Genomic DNA, 13,340 nt, shown 5'->3' on the forward strand with positions numbered 1-13,340 from the left:
CTTGGAACAAACCTAACCAAAGAGGGAAAGGATCTATACTACGGAACACTTACGAAGGAAATTGAAGAAGACATGGAAAGATGGTAAAAACATTCCATGCTCATGGATTGGAAGAATAAACATTGTTAAAATGTCTATGCTGCCCAGAGCGAGCTATACTTTCAACGTCATCCTGATAAAAATACCAATGGCCTTTTTCAAAGTGCTGCAACAAACAATCCTGAAATTTGTATGGAACCAGAAAAGACCCCGAATTGTCAAGGAAATGTTAAAAAAGAAAAACCTGGGGGTATCACATTGCCTTATTTCAAGCTATACTACAAAGCTATGATCTCCAAGACAGCATGGTGCTGGCACAAAAACAGACACATAGGTCAATGGAACAGAACAGAGAACCCAGAATCCCAGAAATGGACCCTCAACTCTGTGGTCAACTAATCTTTGACAAAGCAGGAAAAAATATCCAATGGACAAAAGACAGTCTCTTCAATAAATGGTGCTGGGAAAATTGGACAGCTATATACAGAAGAATGAAACTCGACCATTCTCTTACACCATACATAAAGATAAACTCTAAATGGATGAAAGACCTCAATGTGAGATAGGAGTCCATCAAAATCCTAAAGGAGAACATAGGCAGTAACCTTTTCAGCAACTTCTTTCAAAACATGTCTCCAAAGTCAAGGAAAACAAAAGCAAAAATGAACTTTTGGGACTTCATCAAGATAAAAACTTCTGCATAGTAAAGGAAACAGTCAACAAAACAAAGAGGCAACCCATGGAATGGGAGAAAATATTCGCAAATGACACTAAAGATAAAGGGCATGTATGCATGATCTATAAAGAACTTCAAACTCAACACCCCCAAAAATGAATCTGGTTAGCTTCTTAGAGGAATCTATGGTTAATACAGAGCTGGGCACAAGGTAGCAAATTAATTTTGCTACTTATTAGTATGTTCCTCAAGAATAAGAAAAAGAGGCTTAAATTGACTTAAAGGTTTTGTGGTTTTCTTTTTTTTAATAATTTGCAGATTGGACAGCTTTGAGAACTGACAAGGTAAGAGGTAGGTATTTGGGGGGAAATCATGAAGTCCTTCAGTTTTTTAACAACTCAGATTGTTTGGAATAAAAAAGATATTGGATATAAGTTCAAATCAATTAGATGTTAGTCTTTTGAAAACTATTCTCACAAAAATGTCAATATTAAAAAACCACATGCTTAATAGGGCAGAAAAATGTTTAACATGGAAATGATATATTAAATATGCATTATAAAATATCTGTAAATATGACAGTATTCATACGAAAATGCAAGATGAATAACTACCAAAATAACAACTGGGAGGTGGGATTACTGATAATTTCCTTGTTGAAATTTTCTAAAGTTATTAATAATGAACTTATTTTATAAGATGCATTTTATATAATATACCATAAAAGAACAACAGCCTACTTTAACAGTATAAAAGTAAGTTAAATGAAGGTGTAAGAAAGTAGCCTAGATTTTTTTTTTTTCAAAAACCTTTTTCCAGGGTGGGGGGATGGATGATATAGGTGATGGGGATTAAAGAGTACACTTAGCAGGGCACCTGGGTGGCTCAGTGGGTTAAAGCCTCTGCCTTCGGCTCCTGTCATGATCCCAGGGTCCTGGGATCGAGCCCCGCCATCTGGCTCTCCGCTCAGTGGGGGGCCTGTTTCCCCTCCTCCTCTCTCTGCCTGCCTCTCTGCCTACTTGTGATCTCTGTCTGTGAAATAAATAAATAAAATCTTTAAAAAAAAAAAGTACACTTAGAGTGATGAGCATTCAGTAATGTATATATAAGTACTGAATCACTATATTGTACATCTGAAACTCATAACACTATGTTAACTATACTGGAATTAAAACAAAAAACTTAATAAAAAATAATAAAGACAAAAATAAACTCTAATTATAAAGTCCCTTCTCGGGCGCCTGGGTGGCTCAGTGGGTTAGGCCGCTGCCTTCAGCTCAGGTCATGATCCCGGGGTCCTGGGATCGAGTCCCGCATCGGGCTCTCTGCTCAGCAGGGAGTCTGCTTCCCTCTCTCTCTCTCTGCCTGCCTCTCTGTCTACTGTGATCTCTCTCTGTCAAATAAATGAATAAAATCTTTAAAAAAATAAAAAATAAAATAAAATAAAGTCCCTTCTCTCTTTAAAAAAAAAAAAAAAAAGCCTAGACAAGATCTTGAATAAAAAGTTACCTGTCAGTTAAGAAAATGCTTTTAAGAAATGCAGCCAGAAAAACTAAACTGATCATAAATATTAACCTTGCCAATAATTTTGCCATTACTTAGTTGGGGGGAAAAAAAAAAGCTTCCTAACCCTTTAAAAATTTTTTTTTCTGATTTTCTTTTAATTAAAATATATGTGTTCATGTTAAAGTATTCAAACAGTTCAAACTATATATAAAGTAAATATCTCTCCTAACTCAGACACACTATAGTGTGTCTTTCCCAGAAGCAACTGTTCTTAGCAAGTTTCTTACATATGCTTCTGGAAAGGTTTTATGCATCTACAAAGGATATCTATGCATAATGCTCTTCTTGAACAGGTTGCATCATACTACACACATTCTTTTTGGACTTGTACTTTTTTCCTCATTCTTTTTAAAGGAAAATTTTAAAGTGATACCTATACAAGACAAGGTTTATTTAAACTATTCAAGAAATTTAAAACATAAAAGCTGCCAACCTTTTCTGGTGTTAACTTCATAAGTTCCATGTTTTCCATACTGTGTCGGCGTCCAAACTTGGGGCGTGCACCTTTGAAAAAAAAATTAATTCAAATAAACCTGGGAGCCCTTAAGACTATAAATTCAGCAGCATTAGGTTATTCAATTTTAAAGTCTGTTACACAAGCCCATATGGAAGGAGGAAACATGTACAAACATGTATTCTTTTAAGAATAATAATTTTCCATACCAAATACATAAAAATAGAATATCCACTCCCTCCAAAATGCTTTGATGTAAGGAAGCTACATTTTGGTTGGAAACTAACTTTGGTTACTAACATTACTCATTAATTTAGAAAAGGCATTTTATAATAACTGGTTATATACTATCCACAGACTCTTAAAAGAAAAAATGAGAAGGACAAATCCTGTATGATCTCACTTATAATGGAATCTTAAAAAAAAAAACAAAAAACCCCGAACTAGGAAAAAGAGATCTGCTTATCAAAAGCAGAGGGGATTAGGGGAGGGGAATGTGGTCAAAAGGTATAAACTTTGGTTATAAAGTAAATAAGTACTAGGGAATATAACATACAACATGATGACTATAGTCAACATTGCTCTATGCTACTTAGGGAAGTTGCTAAGAGGGTTTATCATAAGACTGTTCATCACAAGAAGAAAATTTTTTTCTTTTCTATTTGTACAAGAGGATGGATGTTAGCTGAACCTACTGTGGTGATGATTTCACCACATACGAAAATCAAGCCATCTTGTTTGTACACCTTAAAATTAGTCATGTATATCATTTTTCAATAAAACTGAAAAAAATTTCAAATTAAATAAAGGAGAAAAAAAAGCTGTATGGCAGTTTAAGTAAGTAAAAACCTAAAGAAAAGGCTTTAGAGGGTTCATGGGTGGCTCAGATAGTTAAGCGTCTACCTTTGGCTTGGGTCATGATCCCTGGGTCCTGGGATAAAGTCTCACATCAGGCTCCCTGCTCTGCCTCTGCCTCTGTTTCCCATGCATAAATAAATATTTTTAGAAAAAGGCTTTAGGCCTTCAGTTTTGAGCTAAGAATCAAAATAACATCCTTAGTACTATATCTTGTTAACTTTTTTTTTTAAGTAGGCACCATGCCCAATGTAGAACTTGAACTCATGATCCCGAGATTAAGAGTCGCATGTTCTGGGGTGCCTGGGTGGCTCAGTGGCTTAAGCCTCTGCCTTTGGCTCAGGTCATGATCTCAGGGTCCTGGGATTGAGCCCCACATTGGGCTCTCTGCTCAGCAGGGAGCCTGCTTCCCCTCTCCCCCCCATCCCCCGGCCTGCCTCTCTGCCTACTTGTGATCTCTGTCAAATAAATAAAATCTTAAAAAAAAATAAAAATAAAAATAAATAAAATCTTAAAAAAAAAAAAAAGTCGCGTTTCTATTGACCAAGCCAGCTAGGTGTCCCTGTTGTAACTCTTTCCTAAGTCACTCATTTCCATTTTAAGATCACATTAAATGTTAAATAAAAACTTCCTCAAATTTCTTTTTAATAATTATTAAAACAGAACTTCCACATCCATTCAATCTTTTATAAAGATTAAGCAATATTTGAAAGACATAATATAAGGAATATATGATACCTAATGCCCAGCTTAAGAAATAAACCATTAATTAATTAAGAAATAAACACATTAATTCCTCGTCTATGTGACTCTTCCTATAACTTGCCTCCTCCTGGTAATTTTTAAATTTTCATTACATACGAATAGCTCTCTAAGCAACATAGCTTATGATACAGTAAATAAATGCCCTCATAGTATATGTATCATCTAACTTGATTCCTTTGAACAACCTTACGTTTGAGAGATTCAGCCAAGTTGCTATGTGTAGTTTAGTTTAATTTTCATTGCCACTTTAGGACTAGGAAATTCTTTATCTGTTCTACTAGGGACAGATTTATAGGTTGATTCCATTTTTTTTTTCAAATCATATAAGCAAGTACTACTATAGAAATTCTTGGAAATATATCTTAGTGGAATGAGCAAGAATTTCTTCCAGTTTGGGTATCAGCAGTATATAACTGGGAGTAGAACTGCTGGTCATATGCTTACTACATTCTCAACTTTCCCAGAACGTTGCCAGATTGTTCTTGAGAGTAGACATATTTCTGTCACTGTCAGCACTGAGTAAGAGTTTCTATTACCCACATTTTAATACTGGTATTCTCAGACCTTTTAATTTTTAGCCACCTCTTAAGTTTCTAGTATTAACCTCATTGTCATTTTCCCTGATTAAATGAGTTAAATATCTTTTCATATATTTATGGGCTATTTGTATTTCTTCTGTTCATCATTTTGATGATTGTTTAGTTGGGTTATCTGTCTTATTTTTAATTTATAGGCATTTTAAAAAATATTTTATTTATTTATTTGACAGGCAGAGATCACAAGTAGGCAGAGAGGCAGGCAGAGAGAGAGGGGGAAGCAGGCTCCCCGCTGAGCAGAGAGTCTGATGCAGGGCTCCATCCCAGGACCCTCAGATCATGACCTGAGCCGAAGGCAGAGGCTTTAACCCACTGAGCCACCCAGGCACCTCATTTATAGGCATTCTTGTACACGGAGGATACAAATCCTTTTTTAATCACATGTGTGGCAATATCCTCTCAGTTTGTGTTTTAGCTCTTCAGGATTTCTTTGAATTCTTAATTTTAATGTCAAGCTTTTCCTTAATGGTTTTTTTTTTGTTTGTTTTGAGAAGGCCTTCGTCTGTCATATCATGATGGCACACTCCTTTATTTTCAGAGGTCTTAACAGCATACAGATTGAACTGTAGGACTCTAAAGCCAGACCAGGAACTCACTCGTGGTATGACCTTGGGCAATTACCACTCTGTGACTCAGTGTTCTTCTGCAAAGAACAGTACCTACCTCACAGCATTGTGTGATGGTAACTGCATCATTACCTATAAAGGGGTTAGTACATTGCCTGGTAAATAGTAAGCATTCAGCAAGTGTTAGCCATCATAATCATTATTGTTTTAAATCTATCTTTCATATTTAAATCTGTAGTGCATCAAGATACTTATGTGATTGTCCAAGGAACAGCAGTCTCTATATTCCATTCCACTAGTCTGTCTGTGTCTATGCTAATAGAACACTGTCAATAATTACTGTAGCCTTATAATCTTTATAGAGAAAGCACTTAGTTCTTGTTTTTCATGAGGGATGTTTTGGCTTTGAGTTCTTGGGCCATATTTTTCATATATTCATGAACAATTTCATCAAATTACATAAAAGAACTGTCATTTGCTTGGCAGTGCACTGAATTTTTATCAGTTTGGAGAGAATGGACATCCTTTATAATATTTAGTTTTTTTTTTCTTTTTTTAATATTTAGTTTTCTGATGTGAGCAATTACTGAGCGAAGTGTGTTAAAATTTCCCATTATGATTCTGGATTTTCCCATTTCTCCTTTTAGTTTGATCAATTTGGCTTCATGTACATGCTGAAGCTTTGTTATTATTATTAGGCTTACTAGGCAACACACAAGTTTAAGGCTTGTATCTTCCAGGTGAGCTGAACTGTTAACCATTGTGAAGTGACCTCCATTTCTAATAAGATCTTATGCCTTAAAGTACAAATATTAATACAGCTATATCAGCTTTCTTTTGTTTTATCATCGTATATCTTTTTCTATGCTTTTACTTTCAGGCTTACTATATCCTTACATTTTAGATATTCCTCTTTCCATTTAGTTGGATTTTATTCTTTTTCCAGTCTGATACACCTGTCCTTTAAATGAAACATTTATATTTAATAGAGTTACTAATATATTTGGATATCTAGGCTATTTCCTTCTTTACTGTGCTCATTGGTGAATTACATTAGTTGATTTTCTAATGTTCAATCCATTTGATTTACTGTTTACTTAAATTCATTGCTGGATTTGGTTTGCGAATATTTTGTTTAGAATTTCTGCACCTATATATAGAAAGACTGACTCGTAATTTACCTTTCTTATATTATTCTAGTGTGGATATCCAGATTACACTGTTCTCAGAAAAATGAAGTATTCCTAGTTTTCCAGTTACCTATAAAATTTTGTGAAAGGTTGGAATCAATTTTCTTGAATGATTGGTAGGTCTCATTTGTAAAATCATCTCAGCTGAGTATTTTCTCAGTGGGAAGATTTTAAATTACTGATCAAATTTCTTTATGCTTTTAGGCATTAGGGATGCCACTCACTTGCTTCCTACCATTAGACTGTTTTCTAGATTCAATTTTAGTAATTTGTTTTTCTAAAAATTACCCATTTCTCCTAGGTTTTCAAATATTTTGTCATAAATTATTCAGGATCATCTGTTATCTTTTTATTCTCTACTGCACCTCTATTATTTCCTTTTCCTTCACTTAAAAAATAAAATCTTGCTGTAAATTTGTCTTTTTAAAAAATTTTTTTTAAAAAATGTATTTATTTGACAGACAGATCACAAGTAGGCAGAGAGGCAGACAGAGAGAGAGGAAGCGAAGCAGGCTCCTCCACTGAAGAGAAAGCCTGATGTAGGGCTCAATTCCAGGACCCTGAAACCACGACCTGAGCCGAAGGCAAACCGAAAGCAGAGGCTTTAACCCACTGAGCCACCCAGGCGCCCCTAGTCTTTCTAAAGAACCAAATTTGTAGTTTTTAAAATCTCTCTATTGAATCTTTGTTTTAATTTCATTAACTTGTTACTATTTTTTGCCTTCTACTTTCTTTTGAGTTTATTTTTTGTTTTTACATTTTTTTTAAAGAAAGATTTTGTTTGTCAGAGGAAGAGAGAGAGAGAGCACAAGCAGGGGGAGAAGCTGGCTCCCCGCTGAGCAAGGAGCCCAACTCTGACCCCAGGACCCTGAGATCATGACCTGAGCCAAAGGCAGACGCTTAACCAACTAAGCCACCCAGGCATCCCTTGTGTTTACTTTTAAAAGCTGGATATTCGGGGCACCTGGGTGGCTCAGTGTGTTAAAGCCTCTGCCTTCGGCTTAGGTCATGATCCCAGGGTTCTGGGATCAAGCCCCGAGTCGGGCTCTCTGCTTGGCGGGGAGCCTGCTTCCTCCTCTCTCTCTGCCTGCCTCTCTGCCTACTTGTGATCTCTGCCTGTCAAATAAATAAATAAAATCTTAAAAAAAAAATAAAAGCTGGATATTCAACTCGCTTTTCAGCGTTTTTCCTTCTTAATTATAATGTAAATTTTGTTCTAAGACCCAGTGTAAGTCCTATCCTACAATGTGGAATTAAGTCCTAAGCTATTTTCTCTTATGTACCATTTCTTTTGCAGCCCATAACTTAGAAATGCATTTGAAGGTTTTCAAATGAGTATGTTTTATACATTATCTGTTAATTTCTAGTTTATCTGCATTATGCTCAGCACATGAAATATATGTGATATAGATTCTTTCAAGTTTGTTGAGATTTGCTTTATTGGCTTATAGCATGTGGTCAAATTTTTCAAGTGTTTAATGAATGTTTTAAAAGGATTTGAATTGTTTAGTTGCTAGGTGCAGTATTCTATATGTCCATTAAATCAATGTTTTCCATTTTTTAAAAAGATTTTATTTACTTATTTGACAGAGAGAATGCACAAGCAAGGGGAGCAGCAGGAAGAGAGAGAGGGAGAAGCAAATTCCCCATTAAGCAGGGAGCCAGATGCAGGGCTTGATCCCAGGACCCTAGGATCATGACCTGAGCAGAAGGCAGACACTTAACTGACCGAGCCACCCAGGTGCCCCCAGTGTTTTTCATTTTAACAGTGACACATATTTAGAAATACATTTGCATTACAACCCTGACTACAAATACCCAAATATATAACAAATCTTCACACAACAGTACTTGCTCTTATCTATCATGTACGACAACCCGTGTGTGTGTGTGTGTGTGTGTGTGTGTGTAATGATAGCTGAACCTCTGAAACTGATTTTACAACTCATGAATAGGTCAAACAATGTAAAAGATGCTACATTAGATCCAGCCCATTGTGCTTATTAAATCCTCTATTACTGACATCTGATTCCTGAATGATATTTACCTACTGAGTTATTGAGAGTTATGTTAAAATCACATTAACACATAAATCTCAGATAAGACATAGCCTCTGAAGCCAGACTGACTAGATTTAACTCCCATCTTTACTACCTACTATTTAGGTATATATATATATAAAGCTATTTAACTGCTCCTGCCTATTATATCTATATAATAAGCTATTATATATATATATAAAGCTATTTAACTGCTCCTGCCTCCATGTCCCTGTCTGAAAATTAGGGATAACAGAAATTTACCTCCTAGAGATGTTAGGATTAAATGGGTTAAAACAGGAAAAGCACTTAAATCAGTTTCTGGCATATAGTAAGTACTAATAATGTAAGCTATTATTCTTTTTTTTTTTTTGGTAAGCTATTATTTTCTTCAAATCTGCCTGATTATTTTCGTTATTCTTTTGTTTCAATTTTGTTACTTCTATAAATATTTAACCATAGTTATTTTGTATTCTCTGATAATTCCAACATCTGAAAAGATCTTGGTGGTCTAATTTTGCTTTTTGTTAATTTTCTTACTCATGTTGGCTTGTTTCTTTATGAGTGGTAATTTTGTTGTTGTGAACCTTTATAGGCCTGATCAAAGGTGCTTTCCTCCAGAAAGTATCTGGTCTTCTGCTAACTCTCTAGGGGCATTTCTAACCCAAAAGCACTTCACTGGATTGGGGTTTCTTAAACTGTGCAGGTAAAATAAATAAAATTCCAAACCAGTATGGAGGCAGGCTTATAAATTCAGATTCTTTTTTTTTTTTTTTTAAAGATTTTATTTATTTATTTGACAGACAGATCACAAGTAGGCAGAGAGGCAGGCAGAGAGAGAAGGGAGGAAGCAGGCTCCCTGCTGAGCAGAGAGCCCGATGCGGGGCTCGATCCCAGGACGCTGGGATCATGACCTGAGCCGAAGGCAGCGGCTTTAACCACTGAGCCACCCAGGCGCCCCATAAATTCAGATTCTTAAGGAACACTCCTTTTCTCTACCCTGAGCCAACACCAGAAATAGATGTTTCCTTGCAGTTCCTTTAGCCAGCAGACTTTTCCTGGCACTGGAGATACAGCAGTGAACAAACGAGGCCAAAAAATACCTATCTTCATGCAGCCACAATGAGCAAACAGGGAGTGGTAGGAAGTGATGTTGAAGAAGTAGGTCAAGATTACATAAGGCTTTTTAACCATGGTGACAACTGAGGACTTGGTTTTAGGTGTGATGGGAAGTCACTGGAGGTTTCTGAACTGATGAATGACGTGACATGATTTACATGATTTACATTTTAAAAGAACACTGGCTGCTGTGTGAAAAAGTCAGTGTGAGGGATTAAGAAAGGAAGCAAGAGAAATAGTTGATAGGCTAGTACCCTACTGGGAAATTTTGGTAACTTGTACTAAGATTGTTGTTATGTACATTGTAAGAGAGATTAGGCATATATTTTGAAGGTAGGGTTTCTGATAGGTTGGATGTAGGAAGTGAGTAGAAGAAAGGGAACAAGGATGACCCATGGGTATTTGGCCTGAACACTTGGATGAATGGTGGTACCATTTTCTGAGATGGGGCAAACTGGATGAAGAACATGTGTGGGAAGAAAGAACAAGAGCTCTGTTTTGGACATGTTAAGTTTTAGATGCCAATTAGACACTCAAATGGCAATGTTATAAATGTGAATCTCAAACATAAGAGAAAAATTATGATTAGAAATAACAATTTGAAAGTCATCAGTATATAGAGGACATAAAAGCCAATCAACTGAATGAAATATCTAGAGTTGTGCTGTTTGATAGAGTAGCCACTAGTCACATGTGGCTTTTAATTTTTTTTTTTTTTTTTGGGCAGAGAGAGAGAGAGAGCAAGAACGAGCAAGCACGTGCGCACTCAAGCAGGCAGAGGGGCAGGCAGAGGAAGAGGAAGAAGCAGGCTCTCTGCTGAGCAGGGAGCCTGACATGGGGCTTAGTCCCAGGACCGTAGGATCATGACCTGAGCTGCAGGCAGCCAATTAACTGACTGAGCCACCCAGAGGCCCTTAAATTTTTAATTAATTATAATTATAATATTAAGAATTCATTTCCTCTTTTGCACTAGCCACACTGCAAGTTCTCAAGAGCCACATATGGCTAGAGGCTATTGTACTAGACAGATTAGATCTACAATATTTCCATCTTCGCAGAAAGTTCTATTAGAAGCACTCATCTAGGGGCACCTGGGTAGCTCACTCAGTTAAGTGTCTGCTTTCAGCTCAGGTCATGATCACAGGGTTCCTGGATTGGGCCCTGCATTGGGCTCCCTGCTCAGCAAGTAGTCTGCTTCTCTGTCTCCCCCCTGGCTCATGCTTGCTCCCTCTCTCTGTCAAATCAATCAATCAATCAATCAATCAATCAAATCTTGGGATGCCTGCGTGGCTCAGTTGGATAGGCGTCTGCCTTTGGCTTGGGTCATGATCCCAAGGTCTTGAGACTGAGTCCCACATCAAGCTCCTTGATCAGTGCAGAGCCTGCTTCTGCCTGCTGCTCCCCCTGCTCTTGCCCTCTTCTGACAAATAAATAAAATCTTTAGGGACGCCCGGGTGGCTCAGTGGGTTAAAGCCTCTGTCTTTGGTTCAGGTCATGATCCCAGGGTCCAGGGATCAAGCCACGCATCGGGCTCTTTGCTCGGCGGGAAGCCTGCTTCCTCCTCTCTCTCTCTCTGCCTGCTCCTGATCTCTGTATGTCAAATGAATAAATAAAATCTTAAAAAAAAAATCAAGTATGTTTTAAAAAAAATCTTTAAAAAATAAAATCTTAAAAAAAAGAAAGAAAAAGAAGTAGATCTAGAGTACAGGATAAGAGGAAAAAGGATAAAATCAGAAAGGAAGGAAGGACAAGATAGAAAATAGGGAGGGAGAGAGGGAAGGGGAAAGGAAGAAAAGGTCCAAGAACTGATCTCTGCGGGCACCTGGGTGGCTCAGTTGTTGGGCATCTGCCTTCGGCTCAGGTCATGATCCCAGGGTCCTGGGATCAAGTGTCAGCATTGCATCAGGCTCCCTGCTCTGCGGGAGCCTGCTTCTTCCTCTCTCACTCCTCCTGCTTGTGTTCCCTCTCTCGCTATGTCTCTATCAAATAAATAAATAAAATCTTAAAAAAAAAAAAAAAGAACTGATTTCTGGGCACTACAAATTTTAAGGATGTAAAGATGATGAGGAGACAGTGATGATGACTGAGAGTGGCCAATGAGGTGAGAGCAAACCAGAAAAGGAGGATAATCCTGGAAGCCAAATGAGCAAAGAAAGTATTTTGAGAAGGGAATGATCAACAGTAGGAAATATCGTTGAGAAATCAAGTAACCTGACATCTGAAAACTGATCAATGATTTGGTAAAATGGAGATCTCTGGTAACTTTGAAAAGGTTTCAGTGTCACGATGGAGCCAAAGCCCGAGTAGAGTGACTTGAGCAGGGAATGGGAGGTGAAGAAGTAAAGAAATGAACGTTAATAATATTTTCAACGTTTTTTTTAATAAGTGGGAACAAAAAAATGGGTCTATAGTTAGAGGGGTCCATGAGGACAAGTAAGTTTGTTAAAATATCGGAAATATTACAACATACCCTACTTGAAAATTAAGCAGAGAAATTTTACAGCCCATTACTCAGTTGCAAAGCACACAGTCCCATAAATTACACATACTTCAGAATCTTTCACTAAATGTTCTTTCAAAGTCTGACTAGCTGCTAATATCTCTTCCTTCTTCCTTTCTTTATATGGGCTTAGACAAGGAAACAGATGAAAGCTCTATTTTTCACTGACTTTCGAGTTCAAAACATTAATCTGTATCGGTAATTTCTATCAGACTGAGAATTTTTAAAGCTTCGGCCAGATCTGTAAAATGGATCTCACACAATCATGTATAGAGTATTAGATTATTGTCCCTTTTTATTTCTTTAATCAGAGGTAGAATTTTGGGGGCACCTGGTTGGCTCAGTCAGTAGAGTATATGACTCTTGATCTCAGGGTCATGAGTTCAAGCCTCACATGGGGCATAAGGCTTACTTAAAAAAAAAAAAAAAAAGTACAATTTTTTTCATGTAGAAACAGAGACAGTCAAGCATGTCTTTCCCTGTAGCAATGTCAAACCAAATCTTTCTGTAGGTGCTGACCTAAAGAAAATTTCCCAGGTTTTCTGAATTAAAAGAAAAAAAAGTAATATTACTAAGAGATCACCTTAGAAATTAAATGGGAGGGGGGGCCTGCATTGCTCAGTCAGTTAAGTGTCTGTCTCTAGATTCCAGCTCAGGCCATCATCTCAGGGTCGTGAAATGGGGACCTGCCTCAGGCTCCACACTGACTGTAGTCTGCTTGCCCCTCTCCCTCCCCCTGCTTGATACTACTCTCTCTCTCTCTCTCTCATAAATAAATAAATAAATAAATAAATAAATAAAATCCTAAAAAAAAGGGGGGAAGAAAATAACTAAATAAAAATCATATATGTAGAAACATTTGAATTAAAAATTACCAAAAAATGTTTTAATTTTGTCATCTTCACATATACAAACTTTTGAATGAGCTTATAGAGAATTTAAATGTATTTTTACAAAAGAAAATCATCATAACTT

At 36.9% G+C, this 13,340-nt stretch overlaps 1 protein-coding gene across 4 annotated transcripts in view; it reads right to left on the minus strand.

Moving 5' to 3' along the window:
• The window catches only part of GPSM2 (G protein signaling modulator 2), a 63,002-nt gene that overhangs the window by 21,365 nt on the left and 28,297 nt on the right, over nt 1-13,340 (minus strand). For all 4 annotated transcript variants that reach the window (XM_080800391.1, XM_080800393.1, XM_080800394.1 and 1 more), the window contains one exon: nt 2,715-2,785. In XM_080800391.1, the coding sequence (XP_080656517.1) occupies nt 2,715-2,785 (71 nt within the window). The remainder of the gene's footprint in view (nt 1-2,714; nt 2,786-13,340) is intronic.

Source organism: Martes martes (genome assembly GCF_963455335.1).
Source record: "Martes martes genome assembly, chromosome: 4".
Taxonomy (NCBI): Eukaryota; Metazoa; Chordata; class Mammalia; order Carnivora; family Mustelidae; genus Martes; species Martes martes.